The sequence below is a fragment of the Herpailurus yagouaroundi genome, unplaced genomic scaffold (assembly GCF_014898765.1).
Source record: "Herpailurus yagouaroundi ecotype Mexico unplaced genomic scaffold, PumYag 184, whole genome shotgun sequence".
Taxonomy (NCBI): Eukaryota; Metazoa; Chordata; class Mammalia; order Carnivora; family Felidae; genus Herpailurus; species Herpailurus yagouaroundi.
Window position 1 is genome coordinate 37,621,685 of NW_024412415.1, and position 26,252 is coordinate 37,647,936.

General features: G+C 54.9%; 1 protein-coding gene across 1 annotated transcript in view; it reads right to left on the reverse strand.

Annotated features, from left to right (window-relative positions):
• Window positions 1–281: 281 nt before the first annotated feature.
• The window catches only part of HCN4 (hyperpolarization activated cyclic nucleotide gated potassium channel 4), a 42,877-nt gene continuing 16,906 nt past the window's right edge, over window positions 282–26,252 (reverse strand). Inside the window, exons 3-9 of the mRNA XM_040493213.1 lie at window positions 17,780–18,203; window positions 8,775–8,936; window positions 6,473–6,691; window positions 2,795–2,941; window positions 2,456–2,696; window positions 2,003–2,167; window positions 282–1,902 (exon numbers count right to left, since the gene is read on the reverse strand). Coding sequence (XP_040349147.1) covers window positions 440–1,902; window positions 2,003–2,167; window positions 2,456–2,696; window positions 2,795–2,941; window positions 6,473–6,691; window positions 8,775–8,936; window positions 17,780–18,203 — 2,821 coding nt within the window. The 3' untranslated portion in view covers window positions 282–439. The remainder of the gene's footprint in view (window positions 1,903–2,002; window positions 2,168–2,455; window positions 2,697–2,794; window positions 2,942–6,472; window positions 6,692–8,774; window positions 8,937–17,779; window positions 18,204–26,252) is intronic.

The window sequence follows — 26,252 nt, forward strand, 5'->3', positions numbered from 1 at the left end:
ACACATCCAAGGGCAACACCTTCCTACCCCCATAGAATGGGGCTCCAAGTTCACAGCTAGGGGGCTAGTGGTGCCTGTTGCCCTAAAACAAATACAATAAACAGATCTGCTCTAAGAACCCCAAACATGGGTCACCCCCACCCCGCCAAGCCCCAGAGACCCCACCTGCCTTCTTCTGGCTTTTGCCTTTTGGGCCCTGCCTGCTTCCCTCCCCCCTCCCTCCCTCTAGTGCTGTGTATTAAAATAGTCTATAAAAGCAAGTGACCAAAAATCTATAGCTCTAAGAATACCTGGTTATTTTCTGCTGTCTTTTTTCTGGTGTGGGTTTTTTTTTTTTAAATGATAATTATTGTTATTGGTATATCTCCTAATCACAGTTAAACCTGAAGGAAGAAAGAAGGGAGAAAAAGGGAGAGAAGAGGGAGGGAGGGGCCCCAGCTCATAGATTGGACGGCAGTTTGGAGCGCACCGGCTCAGACCTGGCCCCAGGTTCCCTCTGGGGGGCAGCAGTCAGAGGGGGGCCCCCAGAAGAGGCGGCTCTTGCCCCAAACAAAGAAAGAGGGGGTGGCAAAGAACCTGAGGATGTCTTCCGAGGCAGAGTGACATGCTGGCCGGGGACGGCACCATAGGGCCTCCCCGGGGGACCGAGGCCCCCGCTGCCCCCGCTGGCGCCTCCAGCTCTGGGGACCAGCGGGAAGGCAGCCACGGACTCCCCCGAGGAGTGCGGAGAGGCTCTGCGGAGAGTCTGCGCCCCGTCCTGGGGCAGGGCCGGCTGAGAGGCTGAGATGAGCTTGAGGTCCTGGGTGAGGCGGCCTGGAGTGAGGGGTGGCGTGCCCCGGCGCTGGGGGACCTGGGGGGCCGGGGGGCTGGATGCGGGCGGCAGGAGCAAGGAACCGTGGGAGCCAGAGGCCCGAGGGGGGGCACTTGGGAAAGTTCTCGGGGGGCCTGGGCTGTGGCCAGGGGGGCTGAGACCTCCGCGGGGTGTAAAGGCTACGGGAGAAGCCCCCCCAGAGGCCCCGGCCACGAAGGACAGGCGCTCCGGTTGCCGCGGGGGCGTCTCTGGCGTACTTGGTGGGCCGGCGGCCAGACCTGGGGACAGCTCCCCCGGAGGCTGGCCCAGCTGCCCGGGGCTGGACGACGGGGACCGGGATGAGGGCGGGGGCGGCAGGAAATGCTCCAGGAGTCCCAGGCCCCCCCGGGCCCCCGGCAGCGGCGGCGGTGGCTGGTTGGCCTGCGGCGAGCGGGCGCCGGGCTGCAGCGGGGTGAGCAGCGGAGAGTCGGACGAGGACAGGGAGCCGCCCAGCGCCTTATGGAAGTGGCTGAAGCCGGCGGCGGTGGCGGCGGCGGCGGCGGTGGCGGACGGCGTGGGAGCCGGGGAGGAGCCGCCGAGCCCGGGGGGCGGGGAAGAGCTGGACGAGGGCAGCAGGGGGCTCAGGCCCGCGGGCGCGGAGAATCCGGCCAGCTGCTGGATGTGGAAGGAGGAGGAGGACGGCGTGTCCACCTGCGACGGGCTGCTGGCGGGCGAGGCGGAGCCCAGCGCCGACGGGATCAGGGACTGCAGCCGCTTCAGGTGCCTGGGCGTCTGCCCCGCCCCGAGGCTGCCTAGCCCGGGGCCGGGAGGAGGGCGGAAGATGGCAGCGGGCAGGCGGGGGTGGTGGGTGAGCGCGATGGCCACCGAGGTGGTGGCCGCGGCGGCCTGCAGCGGCGCCTGGATCAGCGGGGTCCAGATGACCGGCGTGGGGGTCGGGGTGGCGGAGGCGGCGGCCTGGACGCGGTGGGCACAGTGGGCCATCTCGCGGTCGTGCTGCACGATCTGCTGGATGATCTCGTTCTCCTGGTAGTTGAAGACGCCCGAGTTGAGGTCGTGCTGGACTTTGTGGAGGAGGATGGAGTTCTTCTTGCCTGGGCCGCAGAACGAGAGCAGGGGCTCAGGCCAGAGCAGGAGGTGGGGTTGGGGAGGGGGGAGGCCCCAGCCCAGCCGCCCTCTTGCCCAGCCCCTCACCAATGCGGTCCAGGCGGTCCAGGGCCACCGTCTCGAAGGCCCGCCGCATCATGGGGTACTCCTCCAGCACCTCGTTGAAGTTGTCCACGCTCAGTGAGTAGAGGCGACAGTAGGTGTCAGCCCTCACGCTGGCCGTGCGCCGGCCCCGGGTCAGCAGGCATATCTCTGCCAGGACAGCAGGAGGGGGGAGGGAGCTGGAAGGGGCCTCCTGCTAGACCCCGACCTGGGTCCCCACTGTCTGGTACAGAAGCTTGACAGTCACAAGACTCCATCCCCGGCTGTGACCACACTAGATGTCCCCCAGTGGGTGCCAGGCTCTTCCAGTTCTGGGACCCCTATACTGGGCCACAGACACCCACTTCCAAGCAGTGGCCACGAGGGGCTCCAAACATCATCCTTTGTGTCTCTCCTGTCCATTCCCCTGTCCCCCCCAGGGCTCCCCGGCCGCCTCACCTCCAAAGTAGGAGCCATCTGCCAGCTTGGTCTCCTTGTTGCCCTTGGTGAGCACACTGACCACACCGTGCTGGATGAAGTACATCTTCTTGCCAATGGTGCCTTCTCGGATGATGTAGTCCCCTGGCTGAAACACCTCGAAGCGCAGCTTGGTCAGCATGGATGTCACAAAGTTAGGATCCGCATTGGCAAACAGCGGCATGGAGGCCACCAGCTTCCGGCAGTTAAAGTTGATGATCTCCTGCTCCCCAGACAGGGTGGGTGGGGAGAGAGGGAGAAGGTGAGGGAGCCACCCAGCAGGAAGGAAGCTCCCTTCCCAGATGCCCCCACCCTGCTCACCTCCCTCAGTGGCTCGCTCAGCTCGCCCAGGATGCTCTCCTCATCGAACATCTTGCCCTGGTAGCGGTGCTCATAGTAGTCATGGATGCGCTGTCGGGTGTCGGGCGGGAGCTTGTGGAAGGACATGTACTGCTCCACCTGCTTGTACTGAGCCCCGGGAGAGAGGGAGAGGGCGTCACCTCCTGATCAGCCTCGGTCCTGCTGGTGACCAGAGCTGGCACTGACCCTGTGGGCCTTCTTGGCTGTCCCTGGCTCCTTGAGATTGAGATCCTTGGTGTGGGTGTGCCCCAAACAATGGCCCTGACTCCCAGCTGCTTGGGGTGGGGGAGGGCTCCATCAGCATGTTCAATACTATGGAGATGGATGGGGTCAATAGGGACTGTCCAAAGCCTACTTACAGGCCAACTGACCAGGAGATCAGTCAAGTTTCCTCTGCACATGGGTCTTTTCTGTGTCACAGTATGGACCAAGGCTATGGACCAAGGAGGCTTCACTGACCCTGGAAGGAACTCTTTCCCACCAGTGGTAACACTGGCATAGGCAGTGGGGCTGGGCTGCAATGGGCTAGGAGGACTGGAGGCTGCAGTCATGATGCCTGACCCGTCATATGGCATGCATCCAAATGTGGCCCCAGCTGGGTCCAAGTCATTTTGTTGAAGACTGACTCTAGCCCACGGGACGGCCAGAGTAGAGCAAGGTCCTTAATCAGAGGTTGGGGATAAGAGATTTGTGAGCCTATGTGCCCAGGGCTCAAACTAATAAGAAATGCTCCTGCCCACCCAGAGGTGAAGGATGGGTGCTGCCCCAGCCATCCTAGGACTGTGGGTGGAGAGTAGGGGTCCACAGGAACATGGTAGACAGAAACAGATTAGGCAATTAATAAATTTTTCCCACACTGAGATGTCAGGGAAGTTTCTCTACCCCAGGAACAAGCAGATTAGGGGAGCCTGTTCTCATACATTAGTACTTCCAAGAGGTGGGGTGGGGGGGTACACAGTGTGGCTACAGATAGATGCCAATAGACAACTGAGAGCTGGGAGGTGAAGTTTCCTAAAGTTCTTCCAGCCAAGCTGGCTCTTTGTGCTCAAAGTTGTACCCAGCCCCAGGGGACAGAACAGCTAGAGCTGTATCTTAGAGAATTCCCCATGCCTGCAGAATCAATAGTGGTGAAGAGGCAAGGTCTGGAGACAGGGATGGAGTTAGAAGGTTGCTGAAGTGGTCCACGTGAGAGCTAGTAGTGGGGACAAAGGGAGGTAATACATTTCAGAGAGATTTCAGAGAGAGATTCAGTGAATCATATTGGAGAGCCATTAGCTAAAGAAGAAAATAAAGACAACTCTCAAATGGCTTGACTCTGCCCTAAAATGAACCCTGGTGCTTTTTCTGAACTGTCCCTGATTGTAGTCCCGAACTGAGCCCCAATCCTGGCCACACACTGAGCCTTCAGCCTGGTCACACACTCGACCCTAATCCTGGTCACATACTGGGCCCTTGCACTGATCCTGCAGTGAGCCCGATCCTCATCACACACTGATTCCTGCCCTGGTCACAGGCTGGGCCCTGACGCTGGCCCATATGGATTCCTCACCCGGCCCAGACTAAGCCCTGGCCTTTATAATCCAACTCCTTCTGTCCTTCCCCTTTCCAGCCCCCTCATTCCTAATCCAGACCCTTTGTTCTACTCGGGCTGATTTCTCTCTCACCCATCTACATACCTTTGTTGCTGCTCATCATGACGACTGGCCTAGAATTCTACTCTTCTACCTTCTCCTTCCTCTGCCTTCCCAAACTGACCCTCCTACCCTGCCCTGGCTCTGCAGGCTCTTCTGAGCTCTCCTTTTGGCAGCATGGGACCTGGGCCGCCATCTCTCGGTCACCCCACCAAAGGACAGCACCTGGAGCAGGCAGGCAGCCAGTTAATCCATACATACTGAGCCCTGCCTGACACTGCGAATTCAATGGGGATGGAGAGACCTGGGTCCTGCCCTCACAGAGCCACAGCCTGGATAGGGAAGAGGGGACGCTAAACAACCGATCACACAGATTAATTAAGCAATGGCAGGCGTACCAAGTGTGGCAAAAGGGAATTAGAGGGCATGGTGGGGTCACATGATGGGTGAGTCACGGAAGGCTCACCACGGAGGCCAAGTGCAGGCTGAGAGGTGGAGAAATGGTCAGGTAAAAAGGAGAGAGGAGAGTTCCAGGCTAGTGTTTGAGCCAAGGCCCTGTGGCAGGACATGTGTAAGGCTCTGGCATGGCTGGAATAGAGGGCTGTGGGCCCATGGCTTGATCCGGGCATGAGAAGGGCAGGGGCCAGGGGTGCCCAGATGGCTTAGTTGGTTGAGCATCCAGCTCTTGATTTCAGCTCAGGTCATGGGATCGAGCCCTGCATCAGGGGGATTCTCTCTCTCCCTCCCTCTCTGCCCCTCCCCCACACAATCACACTCTCTCTTTTTCTCTCTCTCTCTCAAAAATAAAATAAATAGGGGTGCCTGGGTGGCTCAGTTGGTTAAGCATCTGACTTCGGCTCAGGTCATGATTTGACGGTTCGTGGGTTCGAGCCCCGCATCGGGCTCTGTGCTGACAGCTCAGAGCCTGGAGCCTGCTTCTCAGATTCTGTGTCTCCCTCTCTCTCTGCCCCTCCCCTGCTTGTGCTCATTCTCTCTCAAAAATAAATGAATAAACATTTAAAATAAATAAGTAAAATAAAAACATTAAAAAAACAAAAAAAGGAAGGGCAGGGGCCAGATTATGCCCCTTAAAGGCCAGGCTGAGGAAACACACCTCAGAGTTCCTCTGCATGTAGGAGTAACGTGAAGACTGTAACAAGTTTGAAGCAGGATGATGTGATCAGCTTTACCTTTTTTAAATGCCTGCTCTACCTGCCACGTAGAAGATGGAGTAGAAGGTGGTGGACGGAGTCCACTTGGCCAATAAATATTGAATGGCTTGCTCTGTGCTAACACAGTCTTAGTGGTTGGCAGGTACCATTCACTGCTCGTAAATGCCATGATATGACTGACCCCTTCTAATGTCCCCATCTTACAGATGAGCAAATGGGGCGCAGAGACGTGAAGGGACATGCCCGCGCTCCACGGACAGCTGGTTATATCATTTGGGCCCCACTGCACAGAGGTGGCCGTAGAGCATGGTGGCGGGGGTAGCACTGAGAAAGACGGAAGACAGGGAGGAGTAGAGAGCAAGGCCTGAGCCACCAGGGACCCAATGTGTGACAACTGGGAAAACACGCCAGCCACGGAGAGCAGCAGAATTGGCCAGAGAGGGAGGAGGAAAACCGAGGGTGTACACTTACGGAAACCAAGTGCGAAGCCAGGGAGGGAGAGGTAACTGTCTAATGCCACTGACAAGCTGGGCGAGATGAGGACCCAAAGGAGCTATTGGCTTTAGCAACGCAGAGGGCACTGGTGAACGTCAATTTAATGGGCTGAGATATGGATTCGGCAACCGGAAACGATGTGGGGGGTTGTTTATTGTAGGAATTTGTTCCACGAACAGGAGGCAAACTAAAAAGTTAACAGGCAAAACCAGATGATGGTAGAGGACAGAACATGTGGGGGGCCTGGTGGGGACCCACTGGCTGCCAGCCTGTGCTCCCTGGGAACCAATGGTCAGGTTCTCTCGAGAGCGCCCAGGATGGACCACAGCTTTCTGACCTACCTTTTCCTGGTACTGGCGCCGGGAGGAGTCCAGGGACTGGATGAGGGCGGTGGCGTGGCCGATGAACATGGCGTAGCAGGTGGCGCCCACAATCATGCTGAGCATGGTGAGCCAGACGTCCGACATGCCTACAGGTGCCTGCCGTCCGTACCCAATGCACAGCATGTGGCTCATGGCCTTGAAGAGGGCATAGGAATACTGCTTTCCCCAGGAGTTGTTCTGTGGACAGATTGTGGGGTGGGTAGTGAATGGCCCGTCCTCTCATTAGCACCTAGAAAGATCCTTGCCACCTTCTGCTCGTCAGCCTAACTCTTTCCCAGTGTGTGAGCCCTGGGCTTCCAACCTGGCTGTTGGCTGAAAGCCTTGGGTGAGGGACAGGAGGTCCACGCTGGCAACCTGTGGTGACAGTGAGTCCCCGACTTGGGCCTTTCCCTTGCTATCAGGGACAGGGATCAGACCGGCAGCCCCAACAAAGGGAGGGGAGCCAGCCTCTCAGCCCCCATGGGGCAGCCTGGAGCCCCTCCCCCACCCAGCAGCCAAAGGCTCCAGGCCGAGCCACCCTGCTGTCCTCTGCTTGCTTAAATAGCCCTATCCCCCAACCAAATGACTGCCAAGTGAAGCCCATTTCCCCACTGACCTCAATTATAAAACCAGATACACTTCCCCTGGGGGGACAAGCTCTGGCAGCCTGAGCCAAAAACACTGCCCTCGTTTTGGGTGAGCAAAGTTTAGGCGCCACGGAACTAACTCGCCTCCTGGATGAGCCCCACCAGAATCAGTCCAGGGCTGAGGCCACTAGTTGTCCTCCCCCATCGGGAGGTGGACTGTCTGGAACACACAATGCTTGGGGGCAGGAGAAGGGAGAAAGGGAGCGAGAGAGAGAGGCTCTTGGCTATTTTTGTCTCCAAAGCCACTCAGTGTCTCAAGGAAGTCTCTGTGTGGGAACGCTGGGCGCAGAAGGACCATCTCCTGAATTGAGTGCATGTGTGGGCCTGTCACCCTCACACAGAGGAAACTGTCCCAAAAGAGGAAGCTGCCAGATGAACCCCAGCACCTGCCACCTCCCCAGCGCCTCCCTGTTCACACAGGGAGTGTGTGAGCAACAGTGTGCATGACCTAGTGCGGAATCCACAGAGCCCCTGCCCAGAGCCCCAAACCCTTCCACGGTCACCAGGCTGTTCTTAGCACCCAGAGAAAGGCACAGGAGCTGCGTGCCATGTTCAAGGTCACTCAGAACGGTCCTAGACAAAGCCGAGCTGGTCTGGTGGTTCTCAGTCCAGGACAGGTTGGGAGGTCAGCGGGGCTGATCCAGGGGTGCTGGCCTGTGGTCCGGGCCTGGGGAACTGGGGTGGCCCCCAGCTGCCTCTCAGTCAGGGCTTCTGGCCTTACTGCAGAACCTCTGGGGACCGGGAAATTCAATCCATATGGCCGATTCATTTACACTTAGCTCATCAAAAGGCTGTTTTGTAAAGGCCTATTTGATGCTGAAAGATGCCTCAGGGTCTCTTTCACCTCTTTCAAAGCTGGTTTTTTGTCCCCTGGGGCCCTGGGGATTTGCCAACAGACCAAACCAACTGACTGGAGGAGGGAGGCAGGGGTTCGCCAGACCCACAGAAATGCTCACAGGTCCAGGGGTTCCCCACCCCGCCTGGTGCCCAATCTGTCCATGGGAGGCTGGGGGACTGACTCTACGCTATGGCTTCCCAGCCCCAATTCCATCTTCCCTCACCCACCACAGGGTTGGTGGTAGGGAGGTGGTAAGTCTTCCCAGCTGAGGGCCCCACCTATGAGCAGCAGGTGTGTATCTGGCGGCGGGGGAGGAATGGGGGGCAGGGGACAGCCCAGCTCAGCTGCTGGAGCAGAAGGAGGCCCTGTGTGATCTGGGAGTTGGGGCATTGCCAACAGCGCCTTTCATAGGTTTCCCTTTTCTTGGGTTCCGCTTTTAGGACTAGTCTGCCTCTGGGGAGCAGAGGTAGGACAGGAGCCCCCAGCCCAGCTTTGCCACTCTTGAGATAGTCTGAGAAAGGCCAAGGTTTCGTCTCCCTGAGTGAAGCTGGGACGAACACGAAGCTCCCAGCCGTGCTGGATGCTGTAAGAAGGCACAGGTAACCGCACGCAGCCCAGCGCTCTGGGACAGACAGATACTGGCTAGATCCATGCGCCCTTGGGCACCAGGCTGGCACCCCAGGATCCTACGTGTGGGGGCCCAGGAGTCCCAAGCCCTAGACCTACTCTGCCCACCTGTGCCTCGCTGGCTCCCCTCTTCCCAACGCCCAGAGGGAGGGCTGAGCCGCACGCTCACCACCATGTTGTTGATGGACACCCAGCAGTCGTCGGGGAAGTCCTGCAGCATGGGCACCAGGAACTGCAGGCAGCCGTCCCAGTGGCAGAGCAGGAGCATCATGCCGATGAGATTTACTATGCGCACCACGGCGCTGGCCAGGTCGTAGGTCATGTGGAAGATCTGCAGGCAAAGGGCAAGAAATTGGCCTGGATAGGTGGGCGGTCAGGAGGGGTCTCAGCTCGCCCCTGCAGCTGCTTGTGGGCGCCACTCCACGTGGACTTGGCAGAGCACCGGGCTGGGTGCAGGTGCAGGCTGTGGCAAGGGTGGGAAGGTGTCAGGCCGGGAGCCGGAAGCACACGGCAGGCTGTAGGGCCCCAGAGGGATGCCTCCTGGGTTGTGGGGGCCTCCCACGGGAAGTCCAGCCATCCAGGCCAATATGCAAAGGGAGGGCATCCGGAACCCCAAAGACCCCAAAGGGTGCAGAGAAGCTGCTTCATCTGCTTGCCTAGGCCGTGAAGACAACAGGGAGAAAGCCAGAGCCAGCGTGAGCCTCCTCCGGGGACCAGAGTCTGCAGTCTGGCCAGGGGCATGGTACTTCCCTAAATCTGCCACTAGACGCTGAGGACCTACCAGGGGCAGTGGGCTCTGCTTAAGACAGCCACGGAACTGAAGGAGAAGCAGCACAGACACTCCAAGTTCACACAGACCTTGATCCCAAGCCCACTTCCACCCCATTCCTAGCTGTGTGCCCTTGAGAAAGTCCCTGACCCTCTCTGAACATGGCTTCTCATCTGGAAAACGGCAATAAAAATTCTTACCTGGATGGATTGTCAAAAGGATTCAATTATACATATAAAGTGCTTGGTACTGGCTATAGAAGTGTTCTATACATTGCAAACCATTATTAACTGATAAGTGGTTAATAATTAATCTTTATGATTAGTTAATATGTGGTCGTAGTAATGCTCTCCCGTATCGTTTAATAAAGCACAGCACCCTCCGCCTGGGTGGCTCAGTCAGTTAAGCGTCCGACTCTGGATTTCAGCTCAGGTCAGGATCTCACAGTTCGTGGGTTCGAGCCCCTCACCAGGCTCTGCGCTAATGATGCGGAGCCTGCTTGGGATTCCTCTCTTCCCCTCTCTTTCTCTCCCCCACTCATTCTCTCTCTCCCCCCCCTCAAAAATAAATTAAAAAACATAAAAACAAAATAAAATAAAGTACAGCCCCCTCAACCCCAGCCCAATGGCACCCATGCATCCCCACTCTCGTGGCTTCTAGTGAGAGGCTGAAGCATGGGTGGGCGGGGCCAGGGTGGGCACATCAGCCCAGCACCCCCCGCCCACCACCCTCCTTCCAGAGCTGCTGCTTCGTCTGGTTTCAACAGGGCTCACCATGCTGACAGGGCAGTGAGGGGATGGAGAGATGGAAGGAGGTCTGGAGGGAGGTCTCAGGAAGTTCTGGCCTTGCCTCTGGCCTGGGAGGCTTTGGGGGCAGCATGGCGTAGACTTTGGTAGCTGGAGGCAGGATATTCTGATACTAGTGACCTCAGTTTCCCCTTCTGAAATGTGGGCCTAGTTTGGGTCTAGGTTCTGAAAAGCCGAACATGAATCCTACTTGTCCCTCATCTCCAGGGTTGTGCCCGCCCGTGGCTCCCTTAGTCGCATGACTCTGGATATTCCAGCTGAAAGGCTGTGGAGCCTTTTCAGGAGGAAGCGGACCTTGGAACGGCTGGTGGAGGGTGGTGCCGTACCACCCCTATGGCCCCGGTGACAGAGGGACAGTGACACCACACCTGAGTGTGGGCACGTGGTCCCACAGCCACCACCTCACTTAAACTCACCCTTTGCTGAAAATATCATTAATCCATTTTACACCAAGGCGCAGAGAAGTAAAGGGATTTGCCAAAGTCATGGCGGCAGCGGAAGAGGCATTATCTGAAGAAACCAGGGCTGCCTGCAGATTAGTGGGTTGGCCTGGTGAGGGAGGGGCTGTTTTCGGTGGCTCTGTTTTGGCAGGTGAGACAACTCAGACCCCAAGTGGCTGAGTGATGTGGCTGGATTCACACAAGCAGGACCCAGGGCTAGCCGGAACACCCCGGCATCTCGCCTCCGCAGCCCAATGCACAGACAGAGAGCTGTGTGTGCTGCAGCCTGGCCCCACGGGGGCCCCAAACCGGCCCCCCCGTCCTCAGTGTGCCAGCTCCCAGCCAAACCGATACATTAGCGTAAGGAGTGGCAGGCACTAGCGACCAGGCAGGGCGGCTTGGGACTGGGGTCTCAGAGGCGGAGCAGGCCTGAGCACAACACCGGTGCCTCTGGCCATCGGTCCACTGCCAGCTGTGCCCTGGGACCTGGATCCCGAGCCCAGGAAGCTCCTCAGCCTCTCCCCACCATTCCCCGCAGCTCCTGAATACCAGCACCACATCCTGGGCTCTGAGGGGAGATGCCCCTCCTGGCCCTTCCGTGCTTAGGTGAACACAACAGCTCTATGACCTTAGGCAAGTCACTAAACTTTCAAAGTTGACCAGGATGCCACCAGCTCTCCAGACTCAGAGGCTAGCAAGTGACGTGGGACCATCCGGTCTCAGAAATGGCCAGCACCTGCCCTCACGTCCCACCACATCTCAGCCTCCCCTCAGCTAAGACGAGCCAGGCATCTGCCCCCCATTGCTCAAGGTTGCTAGAGAAATTAAACTGGCTAAGAAAGTCCTCTGGGCCCTGAACACAACACAGGTGGGGTCATTATTACGAAGCTCCTTCATTTCCCAGCTGCTACAGACTAGATGTCTGTGTCCCTGTGAAATTCATATGTTGAGGCCCGAATCCCCACTGCGATGGGGTCTTTCAAAGGTGATTAGGTCATTAAAGTGGCACCCTTATGGACGGGGTCAGGGCCCTTAGAAGAAGAGACATGAGAAGGAGGATCTCTCTCCACCCTGTGAGGACATAGCAAGAAGGTGACCATCCACAAACCAGGACGAGGGCCTTAGGCAGAACCCAACCACACTGGCACCCTGGTCTGCTCTCCAACCTCCAGAACTTCAGGAAATCACTGTTTGTTGTTTAAGCCCTGACGTCTGCGGTATTCTGTTATGACAGCCTGAGCTGGATGGTACCTACGGTGTCTAGGGCATAGAGTACTATGTAGTATATGCTGCAGAGTATAGTAGACTATATAGTATATGGTATATAAAACAGTACTTGAGCTGAAGGAAGCCTTGGACCCCTTTTAGAAAGCGTCCCAAGGGTGCCTGGGTGGCTCAGTCAGTTAGGCCGCCAGTTCTTGATTTCGGCTCAGGTCATGATCTTGTGGTCATGGGATCAAGTCCCACATTGGGCTCCATGATCCTCTCTCTCCCTCTGCCCCTCCCCCACTTCTCCTCCCTCTCTCTCTCACGCTCAAAAAAAAAAAAAAAAAGAAAAAGAAAAGAAGAGAAGAGAGAAGAGGAGAGAAAAGAAAAGAAAAGAAAAAAAAAGAAAAAAGAAAAAAAGAAAGAAAGAAAGAAAGCATCCCAGACTGGGGCAGCCCCTGAAAACTTTCCCCTACATGAATCACTTTGGGCCTTAGAGACAGAAGTATCAGGGTTGGCACGTTTTTATGCAGTACTTTCTTTTCCTTTGGCATCATCTATGTTTTTTGTTCCTTCGTGGCGAATTTTCTTCCACGATCAGGTGCTTGTCTAGCTTTGGCTTTATCACGACCTCAGCAACGAATATGGCAGAACACATGGTACGATCTCAGGAACAGAGAAATGCTTAGCAACAAGGGTAAAGGTGAAGGTGATGATGACAGTGATGGGATGACTGCGATCAGGGCTGCCACACGTGTATATGGTGGTGTTAGGGAAAGGCCCCACCCTGCAGCCTGCCTCTGACCTTGCGGGAAGAAAACGGTGCCTTTTCCTGCAGGTGGGCACAGGCTCATGTGTCCTGCACAGAGCACAGTGGTGGTGGTGGTGCCAGTGTCAGGCTGAAGAAGCATGTGGATGTAGGGAAGGCCCATGCGGAGGCAGGGAGGGTGCTGGGAAGCGGTGGGAGGGTGGGAGTTTTCGGTGGGGGTGAGGGGTATTGTGGCTGACTGCACCAACGTGGCAAAATCTGAGCTTCCTGCCAAGAGTTGGGTCGGGGGTACATCCATTCGGGCTAGGTGGGCACCCAGGTGGTGAGGTCACTCGCCCCGGCCCCGACACTACGGCACCCAGGTATGGTTGCCGAGAGTAAGGCTGGACGTTGCTGGGAGAGGCTGCTGAACACTTGTGTGTCCCTGCTGTGGGCCGGAGCCACAGGCCACCCGCAAGTCAGCTGCACTACACAAATATTTGTTTTGCTCTTTGTACCTCATTAAAACCCCCGTTTACGATGTTAGTTCTGACCGTGGGGGTTGAGTACTTCATTTCCAGGCCCTGCAAGGCTTGCTGGGTGGGCAGCCTGGGCAGCTTGCTCTCTGTGCCCCACAGGGCACTTGGGGGAGGCTCCGTATCTTCTGGCCACAGTGTGGAGACAGAGCGACATGTCCTCTACCTCGGCCAACCCCTTCTCATCACAGATGAGTTTCCTTATCTGTGCAATGGGTCAATAACTGCCAGCTCCCAGGGCTGTCTTGGGGATAAGGAGAGATGATGTCCACAGCTGGTACACAGTAGGTACTAAATGCATGTTGGTTCCTTTCCTTCCCTCTCTTCCCCAGCCTTCAAAGACAGAGTTGATTTCTCAGTCCTGGGAAGAGACCAGAAACTGGAGTTTCTGCCAAGCCTCTTCTTGGGGCCTAGTTGAGTTCCCTCCCAGGGACTCTTCTTCTCCTCAGGGAAAAAGAATAACTTCCCCTTGTGTCTCAGGGACCAGTGGCCACACTGAGGTCAGCAATCCCAGGCCTGAGAGGATGGCTGTTGCATGTGTATCCTGGGAAGAGCCTGGAGGTGCCCAAACTGAGGGTCATGCTGAGCCCCTTCCTGGGGCGCATAGAGAGGGCCAACCCCCTGCCCCGAGGACCACTCCTTGATTCCAAAAGGTAGAAAAATTGGGCCCATGGGAGAGGAGACTCATCAGGAGGCTCGGCCTCAGCCCAGCCTCCTGCCTCCAGCCTTCCTCCCCAGGATGGCTTCCCCGCTCCTGAGGGAAAGAAGAGGATTCTGGGATGGGTTGCTGGGGTGCAGGGCCTGCAGGGGAACATCCGGAGGGGGGGCGACCAAGGTTTCTAACAATAGCCTCTGTGCCTGTAACAAGCTCACACCTCAGAGGGAGGGAAGAGGCTTGGCTGGGAGAGGCTTGGGTGGAGGATGCTGACCTAGATCGCCTGGGATGGAGGCAGAGGCTGGCATCCTCTGAGAGGGTGGCTGTCACCTGCCGAGACCTCCCCCTCCCCTAACTCCCAACACCTGCTAATACCACTAGAGAACTGTCTGATGGGGGGCTGAAGCCTGGGGGTCAGGACTCTAGCATCTTACAGCTTCACCAGGGGTTATTTCCTCTTCACAGGTGGCTACCATTCAACCTGCCACCCGGGGCTGAAGACCATGTCCTCAGGATCAGCTAACACGATCCTTGCCGACAGAGGCTGGAGCGGGGACCAAGCTCCCACCTCCTAGACTATCAGAGCACACCTGACGGTTGGGGAAAGTGAAGCCTAGAAAAGGAAAGAGAGTCACATATGGAGTTAGAGGAGGAGACAGAGCAGGGCTTTCTCTACCAAATACCTCCTTTCCCATGTTTCATGTAGACCTGGGACCTCAAGGGTCTCCCTGCTCTTGCCTCCAGGACAAGTTGAGGCTAGAAGCCCCAGGACTGGGGCAGGCTATTGAGGATGTGGAGACAGGGTTTCTGGGACCAGCTGGGAAAACCCAATTCAATCCCAGGGGTCCAATGGGAGCCCTTGGTTGGGCGGTGTGCCCGGCAGAAGCCAGCTCAAAGCAATTTCCTCCCCAGCTGATAGGCAAGATAACAGTGTATGTGGAGGGGGTGGGGAGTCATCCATCTGGCCTCCTGGGATCTCCCTTCTGCCCACAAGATTGAGTACCAACTTCTAGTTCAGAGCCCTGACCTGAGGCCTCCTGGGGCCTCTGTCTGCCCCAGGAAAGGGCCAGGGCAAGAGCCTGCCTGACCAGTTCTGGATAGCCCAGAGAGGCAGCAGGGACAGAAGCCCTGGACAGAGCTCTCAGGACGCATGGTGCAGGGACAGTAAAGAAGCACTTAGTTTCTATTCTCAGGCTCATCCTGCTGAACCACTGGCCATTCTGCCACTTCTCCCCAGATATCATGGCCCTCAGGGCCCAGGCACGAGGAAGGAGCAAGGATGGCTCCCAGGGGGCAGGGGCCTGGAGACACGAACCAATGCCAGAGAAGGCAAAGAGTGGCTATTTCTCTGCTTTTAATGACAATCTAGCTGTAAGTTCAAGACAAACAGAAGGTCGGGGTGTGGTGGTATCTTAGGGACTGAGATACAAAATACTGGTCCAGTATTTTGACTTGGATGAGCCTGTTAGGGCATTCTAGGAAATATGCTTCCATTCTTCCTCCTCAGCCACTCAAAGGGGCCCAGCCACCGTCCCCTCCTCCTGCCCGGCACTGTCCCCTGTCAGGCCTGAGCTCAGCCCCACATGCCAACGTCTCTCCATAGCTGGATGTCCCATGGTTACCTCAAACCCGACCTGTCACACAGAACTCCTCACTCCACCCATCGACCCGCTCCGCTGCCTGCCTTCCCAATCTCGGCTGGGAGTCATCCCTAACGGAGGGACAGATAACAGAATCAAAGTCACCCCGCATTCAGGTGACCTAAGAATGCAGGGAGTGCATGGAACCCGGAATCAGGAGGCCCAGGTCCAAGACCCTAACACTGGGGCAGCTGACTCTTCTGACCCCTGTCCTCGCTGACAATCAGGAATAATAAATCCTGCCTGGCTTGCCTTGCCAGCTAGGTGTGGTGAGCCAATAAGATAAGGGTTAGAAAGTATTTGAGAAAAGCAACCCCTCCCATAGAGGTATAGAGGATTATTAAGACAAGTGATTGGGGAGGGGCATTTATCAGATAGTTCACCAGGCTTTGTGCTAAGCATTTGGTAAATATCATCCCATTTAATTCTCAAGGCAACCCAGTGAGGATTAGACCCACTTTGCAGATAAGAGATTGAGGCTCAGGGAGGCAAGGTGGCACCAAGGTCACAGAGCCAGGCAGTGTGGAGCCAGGATCTTCATTCAGGTCTGAGAAGTGTAAAGCCCTGTGGCCGTTCACTGCACCAGACAGGCACTTCTCATTGCTGGGAGTCAACAGAGCTAACTGGGTTCTGCTCCAGCTCTTCCAGAGGCCTGCCGCATGACCTTGGGCAAGTCATTGCCCCTCCTCTGTCAGCAGGAATAATGCGAATTTTCCCAGGCAAGGAAAATTTCTGCCATGCAGGGATGCTGCCAGGCCGGTGTAGGCACTTCTGCAGCACAGGTGTTCATGACACCTCCGACCTCAATCTGCCAGTGCCCTAACCATCAGCCATGTGTGCTATTTGCCCAGGGCCCAGGCTGTTGCTGGGGTGGGGTGGGGTGGGGGCTTTGTGTCCTGAGCATAGGAACTTCTGTCCAACCAAGCAGAGGGGTCCTGGAGACCAGAAGACCAGCAGTGAGCCAAGGCAAGAAATACGTCTCTGTAGAAGCTTCCCCAGGCTACAGCCTACTCCAGACCCCAAGGTGGGCAGCCTCACAGAGTATGCCTACCTCTGCCCTGACACTTCCAGGCTGGCCTGCCTGCCGCCGCCACCAAAAGGTGTAAGGTGGATGGTGGCAGACACAGACAGAAGCGCTTGCAAGGTCACCTGCTTTTTCTCAAACGCCAGCCCATAGCCCTCCTCTTGTCCTTCCCACAGATGACTGCATTCAGCCCATGGCTGAGTTAGGTTTGTTCAGAACAGTGTTTTTTTACACCCAGTCCTTTTACAATTTTTTATTTAGTTTCTGTAGCCAATGCTCTGCCCACAGCCCCTAGGATCCCTTTACAGTTTGTGCACACACAACTCCAGTCTCCTCGGAGCTTTTCACTCCCTATGGCTAGCACCTGCGGCTCTTTGTCGGCGACCTGCCCCAGGCTGCTGGAAGCCGCTTCGCCTGCTAGCACTGAGCGCAGGAAGTACCCTGAACTAATGACAGACATGCAAGGGGATATAAAAACTCCAACTTCTTTGCCCTGACTGGGACAACTCAGAGGTGTGGGGTAAGAGGTGTGAGGTATGCTGTCCCCAGAGCTCCCCATGGGACTTTGCTTGATGTCACCCTTGTTTGGCCTCCTTCCTTCTTTCATGTGTCCCTCTTCCTTAGTCCCCCATCAGATGATTCCTGGAAACACTCCCCACCTCAACCCCACTGAGAGAAAAGCCACTTTCATGCAAATCCTCACCTCGGGGTCTGCTCCAGAAGAACTCCCAGGATACCTAATAGAGTTGCCTACAAAATTTGCACAAAAATCCAGATTTCTGCATCCCATGGTCAACCTACAGATCTAGCAACCCTGGGCCCTTTCTCACTTGGCAACAAGTGGCCAGAGCAGAGTAGAGGCAGACAGAAAATGTTTTCTTCAGTTTTCCCCAGTCTACCACACTCTCTACTGCCTTCAGCTGGCCCTTTTCACCTATTCGCGTTCCCTGCCTGGCCCCTGCCAGCTCATGAGTTTGCATTTCCTACAATATAGTCCACTGGTTAACAGTGCAGGCTTTGGAATCCAGGTTCATCAATTACTGATTCTGTGACTTGATATAAATCCCTTAAACTTTCTGCCTCTCGGTTTCCTTATGTAAAAAACGATGTACCTATATGATACTCTCCACAGTTGTTAGAGACTTCAATGGGATACTGCCTGTAAGGTGAGTTTTACAGTATCTAGCACATAAGAGGTCAAGAAATTACTAATATTTGTCCTCTCGGAGCAGGTGTGCCTGCTACAATCTGACAGCCCAAATCCAACTATCTGAGATTACCTGGGGGCCCCTTACTCCCCCTGGGGGTAAGATACCCCTTCCCCCAAGATGTTTGGGTCTGACCACTCACCTCTTCCCACTGATGAATATATCGAATGAGGCGGGAGAGACGCAAGAGGCGCAGGAGGCTGAGGATCTTGGTGAAGCGGACAATGCGCAAGGCCCGGGCAGTCTTATAGACCTCTGAGTCAATGCGTGTCTCCACGATGAGGAAAATGTAGTCCACAGGGATGGACGAGATGAAATCTACCACGAACCAGCTTTTGAGGTACTTCATCTTAATCCGCTGCGGATCCAGGATGATCTCTGTGTTGTCCTCCACCACGATCCCTGTGCGGAAGTTGAGGACCAAGTCGATGAGGAAGAACGTGTCCGACACCACATTGAAGACGATCCAGGGTGTGGTGTTCTCATCCTTGAAGAAGGTGATGCCCACGGGAATGATGATTAGGTTTCCAACCATCAGCAGCAGCATGGTCAGGTCCCAATAAAATCTGCCCAGAGACACAGGGGTCAGTCGCCAGGAGGACAGACAGAATGAGTTACAGACTATGGGAGAAAACTCCAAGGGACAGCAAACGTTGAAGAAGGAAGTCTCGGGAGGTTCTGAGTCACTGGGTGAGAAATGCACATGGGTACCAGGGGAAGATATGGAGATTGGCACAGAAAGGCTCTTCCTTCACTAAGGATACCCTCTGCCTGCCCCTCTGTCTGCTCCCCTGACCCCATCCCCACTCCCCAGTGGGATTCAGGCTGAAAAGCAAACCACAACGATGATGTCCAGAGAGAAGTGCAAAGCTATTTTAGCAGCAGGAGTAGCTCGCCCCACAACACCCCAGGCTCAGGCTTAGCTGCTCCATTCTCCCTGAGGGTCAGCTGTGGTCTGAGACAGGCTGGCAGGCAGACATGCTACAGACCGTGACCAGAGAGCAGGGGAGGTCCAGACACACAGCAAGTGTCTGGGTGGAAGGATGCTTGGGATCCACTCCCAGCTCTGTCATTGACATGCTGTGTGACATCAAGCAGGTGGCCTCCCTGCTCTGGGCCTCAGTTTCTTCACTGTGCAATCAGGGATGGAGCCTCAATGCTTTGTCCTATAATTCTGAACTGGCCCTCACCCACACTGACTTTCTGGGGTCCCCCTTTAGGCTATTTCTTATTGCCAGAAAATGTCTGACCATCTCTCTCCTCAGAGGTTTGCATCCTAACACAGGGTTAGGGAAGGACAGTGAACTCTTCAAGGGCAGGAAGTGTTAATAAGGGGATTTCAGGCACCAGTGAGGTGCCACTCGATGCGTTGGAGTGAGATCAGTGGGGGCTTTAGAGTATCATTTCTCCTAATGCGTCAAAGCAACTGCAAGTGTTTCCTGCGGGAGGTGGGGAGGGCCCCCTCAGGGTGAAGCCACCTGGCTCATCAGGAGCCCCTTTGGAGTGTGCAGACAGCACAGGTAGGCACAGACCCATGTCCAGAAGGTGTGATCAATCAATCCCAGGGACCCTGCCCGAGTACCAGCCACCCTAGGGCTGGCCCCAAGATCTAACACTTGCACTGCCCAGCTATTTCCCTCTGCTATTAATTTAGACAGTTACACGATGATAGATAAAGGTATTAAGTCAGGAAGAAATAAGCATGTTCTCCCCCAAGAGAAATAACCTTTCAGCCATCTTTAATTCTCAACTACACGAAAGCCAGGAGGGAGTGGGAGACAAAAAGACAAGCTTTCCTCGAGTCTTCAGAGGGTCCAAAGTGCTCCCGCCAGAAGAGCTCCAGGTTTGCAAAAATATTACTTCCCAGCAAAATGTTTCCTTTGCCAAATGCAAAATGGTGCTATGAGTCAAGGAGAGGGTAGGGCCTGCTTCACTAAAGGTGGGCAAGACAGCTGTCCCACAACACACAGCTCAGAGAAGCGCAGCTTCTGGAAAGGGAGCTTTGGAGAGCTCTTTTGAAAGCCATGCCATTTAGGGCCTCAAGAAAAGACTTCAAGTCAGGAGCCTCTCAGGCTAAATATTCTCATTCTAAGGCTAGTGCCAAGAGGTCAACTTCAGCTCCTTCCTTGCTCTACAACCCACCACCCTTTCTCCAGCCCCAACACCCCTATGCCATCTGGGAGAACCCAATCTATGACCCAAGAACCCATCCCAGTCATCACACCCACTACACAGAATACAGCACATCCTGCTAATGACTCGTGGGCCCCAAGAGAATGGTTTCAGCTTCTACAGGGTGTTCCTGAGCTGTGTATACTCTCTACACAGCCTCATGCATGTCATTCAAAGACAGCTGCAGATGCTCATTAGAAGCCACAAACAGGTATCCCCATTCACACACACAGTATGGAAACACCCCTATATACACATGGCCACCATTCCTTTTCACTTAATCTCTTGGAAGAAACAAAACAAAACAAAACAAAACTGGCATAGAGAGACTACTGAGGGCCTTGTGGCCCTCTGTACATAAAGCTAATAATACACCCAGGCTAGAAGAGTTTCTAAAATTAACAGAGCGGGCGCAAAGCGGCTGGGAGTGCTGACTCGGGCAGGCCTGCCACTCCAGCGGGTTTCTACACTTTTCCCAGCTCTAGTTCCCTCAATTACAGACCAAATTTGAGACAGTAATTAACAGGAGAATGTTTGCATTTAGTGGTCTTCATAAAACCAAATTACATGAGGGAAAAACAACCATTTCCTTGCATTCTGACTAATTATTTCAATCGTGAGTTTCCAGATGCTAAGGGATATTTCTGGTGCCTGATCTGGGCTGGGGTCGGAATACTGGAGCATTCCTCCCCACAAACCACTATCCTGAAGCATCACAGAACTACCCAAAAGGCAGCATAATATAGTGGGAAGAAAGGCTTTCAGAGCCAGCCAACCTGGGTTCAATTCCTGGTTCCATCATTTACTAGCAAGTCACTTAATCTCTCCATGCTTCAGTTTCCTTGTCTGCTCAATGAGGATAATAACAGTACCAAACTGGCAGAATTGTTGTAAGAATGAAATGAATTGACGTTTGTAAAATGCTCTGGCCTATGCCTATCTGTATCACTAAGTGAGGCAACAAATTCACAGGAAAGAGGTGAGGGAGGTGAGGGAGGAAGACGAAATCTTCCAAGGAAGAGCCAAAGCAAAGCATCTACTTGGGGGTGGGGGTCGAAGGGAGCTTAGAATGATTCTGGGAGAATCCAGGAGTGGAAGTCAAGGACCACAATATTCTGCGAACGGTCAGACAACAGAACCAATCTACCTTGGCAGACAGATGCCCTGAGCTCAGGGAGCTCATGGTCCAGTCAGAGCACAAGGCTTAGTTAGAAGACAAGTTGAGCAATGATGTAAGAAACCATCCCAGGAAGCAGCCCATGCAGCTGAGAAGGTGAACTCCTGGTGGCCCAGAAGGGCGAAGCCAGAAACTGTTCCTGGAGGAGCTGGTCTTTGGAACCTGTCCTTGGCCTTGGAGACGACCTCTCCTTACTCTTGCAAGATGATTCCACAGACATCCAAAAGCAGGGCTGGACGAGGGGTGAGGAAATGGTTCAGCACCACGGACAGCTCCCAGCGCCAGCGAGCCCCATTCTGTTGGTCCAGCCAGGGACAGTTTGCAACAGCCTCCCCACTGCATCCTCTGCTCCCTGGGCCCCTCTTCTTGCCAACCCCAGTGATTAGAAGCATCTCAAGTGATTCCTTAATGTCCCTGGGCTTTTTTACGGGGGCTCCTTAGTGACCGAATTCATAAAGCCTCCAAAACATTTTACATGTATCAAGCGCTTGCTTTGTGCTTTCCATGCATTACTTCATTTAATCCACACCAGCACTGAGGTGGCTGTTAACATCTGTATTTTGCAGATGATGACACTGAGGCTCAGAAAGAAATATCTACCTAAGACCACACAGCTAGTGAGGAAAAGAACGAGATTCAGACAGGTCTGGGGGACTTGAGAGCCTGACTGCTTAGGATTTTAGGCACCTCAATGGGATGCAGGGAGGGAGACAAGACTTACTGGCATTTCTGCATCACACTAGGGAGGTAGCCTATCACAGCAGGTGTGGTCCTCTCTTGTAGACGAGAGAGGAGAAGAGATATGGTGACAGATGGTGACTACACTTATAGTGGTGAGCACTGAATAATGTATAGAATTGTTGAATCACTGTGTTCTACACCTGAAAGGAATATAACATTGCATGTCTGCTAAACCTCAATAAGATTTTAAAAAGAGGCAGAAGAGAGACTTGTGAAGAGGTTTTGAGGAGACCCATCCTCCTGATGTCAGAGCCCTCTGAGGTGCTTCGTGGGTGGGGGAAGTAGCACACCTTTCAAATATTAAAAGCACCTTGGTCATCAGCAACCAGGTACAGTTGTGTGAATCTGTAAAAGGGGAAAACTAAGGTCCATGGAGGAACAGTAACATTTCCAAAACCTTGAGCTGGATGCCCCCTATTTCCCTAGCACCTCACTGCCCCTGGAGTCATGCATAATTAAATTCCACAATCCAGGGTACATACTCCATGGTAGCGTGTGGCAAGCCCTGGCAGGGAAGTCATGGACAGCCAGACTCAGACATGCTGGAGTTGGCACATGCCTGCATTAGAGGCCTTGTTCTCTCCAAAGCCAGAGGACCCTCCCGTATCCCAGTGTTCTCAAAGATAAAGGGAAGCCCTGGCCAGCAACACACCTCACCGCGGTTTCAGCCCCATGATCCCAGGCCTGTCCTCCCTCATTCCTGGACCTTCCTTCCCACCTGGCCATCCAAGCAGGCAGGTGGCCTCTCAGCAGGCGGATGTGGCCCGAAGGCCAGCTTTGGAGGAGGTCTCATGTGCAGAAGGAACGGGGGATGGCAAAAAGCCAAGCAGCCCTTTTACACTGACACCTGGAGCATTTCATCATTTGGTCTGAGAGGAAGGTTATGGTCTCAAGGGAGCTGAGGGAAGCGAAGATAGGAGGCTCCTGATCCTGAACGCAGAGACTCAAGGACCAGACCAAGGGCCCTCTTCTTTCCTAGAGGCTGAGAGGAGTGAAGGGTAATAAAATGGGAGCAGGAGAAGTAGAAGCCGAACAGGGATGGCCTCCTTCAGCCTCCTCTTGCCCACATATGCCCATGCTTGCCCGTGAGCACATATGCTCATGCACACAAATGCATGCACATGCACACACGTGCACATACCTGCACACGTGCACATGCACACACCCACCCCTGAATACATTTTTGTACACGTTTCATCTATGTGCTCCTGTTAATTTTTCCCTCGTACACACGTTTGCATACATTCCCTGGGACTCCTGCCAGCTGGAAGAAAGAGTGTCAGCGTTTTGCCCATTACATTCTTTTCCATCCTTCAGGATTCATCTGAAGGGCTACTTCTTCCAAGCTTCTCCCACCTCTCACTGAGGGAGCCTCAGCCCAGCCTGAGCCCTGGCTTTGGACCTCCTAGAACGCTGCATCTCCCTGAGGGCAAGGGCCTTGTCCCAGACAATGCTGACTGCAGGCCAGGGTCCCCATGCTCTTTCCCCAATGAGTGGCACACCCAGGGCCCCATCTTCTACCCCCTCCCTCTGTGTAGACACCTCTCCTAGCGCCAGGCCTGCATTCCCACCTGCCACCTAGAGGGCCCGCTGGCTCCTGCACCCAAGCCCAAGGCTGAACTCAGCATGTTCCTCCTCAGAACTAAATGGTACAGTCAGCATTTCAATCACCTGGGCTTAAAACCACAAAGCTGTCCTCAGCTGCTTTCTCTTTCCCGCAGGCCCCATATGCAGTGACAAGTCTTGTCCAGCATCCTCTACGATGGCTTCTGGATCTGTCCCTGACTGCTCTGTTCTAGATCAGTTCCTCACTGCTCCTCACCTGGACCCATGTCCCTGCTGCCTACCTGGATCTAGCCTCCACACTCTTTCCTTCCAACTCACATGATCTCTGGGTTATCTTCCCAAATATTATGATTACATCACTCCTTGCAAGCTTGAGCAGACTCCCACAACTACAGAAGAAAGTTGAAGCTCCAAGATCTGGCCTCGCCTGTGCCCCACTTCTTCTGCTTCCTTCCCAGTAGCCACCGGACACCTGACCCCTGGCTCTATCGCCATCCACATTCTCGCTTCTCCTTCTCTTGAGAACCACCCCAGCCTCCTGAACCCCCAGCTTGTGAAATCCCTTCCCTGTTTGACTGCCTCCTCCTCCGGGAAGTTTGTGTAGCCGTGCTGTGTGCCTGGGAGAAGCTGTCGCATCCTGCCCCTTTCAGCAGGCTCTCCTCTCTGCCTCCCAACAAATCACAGAAACCAGAAATCTGGGAGTCCTCGTGTCTGAGACAGGGATGGCAGCGGGGAGACCCCTTGGGTTCCCAAGCCATCCCTTGGTGTTCCAGGCCCAGCACAGACGACTGACCCATGTGACAGTGAAGACAACGAAACTGGAGGGGGCCAGGGGCCAGTGTTTTTTGGAGACTTATTATTTGCCAGGCCCATTTATTTACTCATCTGAATACCTTATATGGATTATCTTATTTAATCCTCATAAAAACTCCGCAAGGGAGATACTAGGATTATGCCTATTTTACAGATGAGGAGACTAAGGCACAAGAAGTTGAGAAGTTTGCTATAGATGGTGTGTCAAGAATTGAAGCCCGAAGAGCCTGCCTCCAAAATCCCACTTTTAACTACTCTACAGAAATATCAATCCGGCTCGTAGTATTTTCCTCTCCCAAACTCTGTACCTCCTTCTGCTTCTCCTCCCCTCACTGAACTTGTCTCCTGTGCTCTCTTCACCTGCATCCTCCACCTCTTTACTTCCCGACCCCTCGGGTGCTTCCCTTAAACAAGCCTTCGCTGTGTCCTAAGGACGTCACGCTCCCAGTGCCACACACCTCAGCGTGGGGGGGTGGGGTCGGCATCCTCCCCGCTTCACGCTGGTGCCACTTCCTGCCGGCGCTGGAACGTTTTCAAGATCTTAAGAGCATCCTGTCATTTTCTGGCCATCCTGCCAACATCCATCTGCCACCCTTGGGGACCCTGGCAGTGCCGACACTTGGTTCACAACCTCCCATTCCACTCCAAACCCTGCCATCGCCCTGGGTGACTTCTACTCCGTATATCAACCCAAACGCCCAGCTCCTCAGTGGCTTGGTGCCCTGACTCTAATGACCGCACATCAGTCACCCGCTCCTGCAGTGTGGGATGGACCATGTCACCGTCCCCAGTTCTTCCATCTCTCGCCCCAACCCCCTTTCCCTCCAGCTCTCTTAGCCAGTCATGCTAAGTCTATTCCTTAGTGTCTGTCCCAGGAACCGTGAGTCACAGAACCCTCTGCCCCCTCTCCTCCCCTGAGACATACTGGTCCAGGTCATCCACCTTTCTCGCCCAGTCCTTCTAGCACCCACTTCACAAGGTCACACCCTGGCTCGGGACCACCATTCACCCTTTTCGTGCTTCACGAAACTGCAGAAAACCCCACAACCTCAGACCTGTCCTACTAAATATTTAAGCACCTTGGCTCCTGTGCCTCACTTTCCTCATCAAGGCTTCCATATTCAGCCGGCCTTCCCCTCCACCAGCCCAGCCTTCCAGGAGACCCTAGGAAACACCCGACAACCTGCTCCTCCAGCAGCCATTTCAAATCACCTCCTCTCCTCAAAGCTCTGAACTACTTTTCCGCCCATCTCAGCAGAGAACACCGTCTTCTACTGCTTAGAGAAAAGAGAAGCCACCAGAATGTCCCCTTGCTCTTTCTGCCGCCAGACCCCTACCCTGCTTGCCTCTCCCTCATCCACCTCCCTCCTCCGGTCCCAAAGGCTTCAGTGACTCCTCCACCTGCCTCTTGACACCCATCCCCTCCCCCTCCCCAGGGATGCTGACCCATAGGTTACCCCTCCCTTGTCTGTATCTTCGGTCTCCCTCTCCACCCATCCCTTCCCATCAGCTTGTTCTTTTAAGCTCCCTTCATTAAAAAAAGTAAAATGGAACCACTCCGGATCCCCGCTGCCTTATCTCTTCTCCCCTCAGAAATGAGCTTCCTGGAAGAGGCGCCTCTCCCTCACTTCCCACACTCCTGTCGGCCCCCCAGGCCAAAGCACTGCACTGGGTGCTTTGCGGTCTGTTCCTGGCTGACCCTCGTTGTGGGTCACTCTGCGGAGGCCCCTCGCCCCGCTGGGCTTTCTCCCTTTTCTCGGCCTCTCTTTTTCCTTCCCCCGAAGGGGCTCCTCTTCCCCTGCAAGACCTTTAAGTGCTTTTGTTCCTCTGGGCCCCGGCCCCTTCTCTCTCTACACGCCGTCCCAGGGTGACCTCACCAACTCCCAAGGCCTCCATTGTTTGGCCTCTCTCTAAAGCTCCACACCCACGTGTTCGCCTGCCAACCACCCCTTTAAACCTGCATGTTGTGCAGGAACCTCATTCTTGCCACATCCAGGTATGAGGAAACAGCTTCCTCCAAACCCTTGTGCTCCCAGCACGTGTTCCTCCAGCCATCCAAACGCTCGGTCTAGAAACCTGGGAGACACCCTCCATCTCCCTCACCCACCGACCACCCACTCAGAGAATTTCAGCAGCACACCACCTG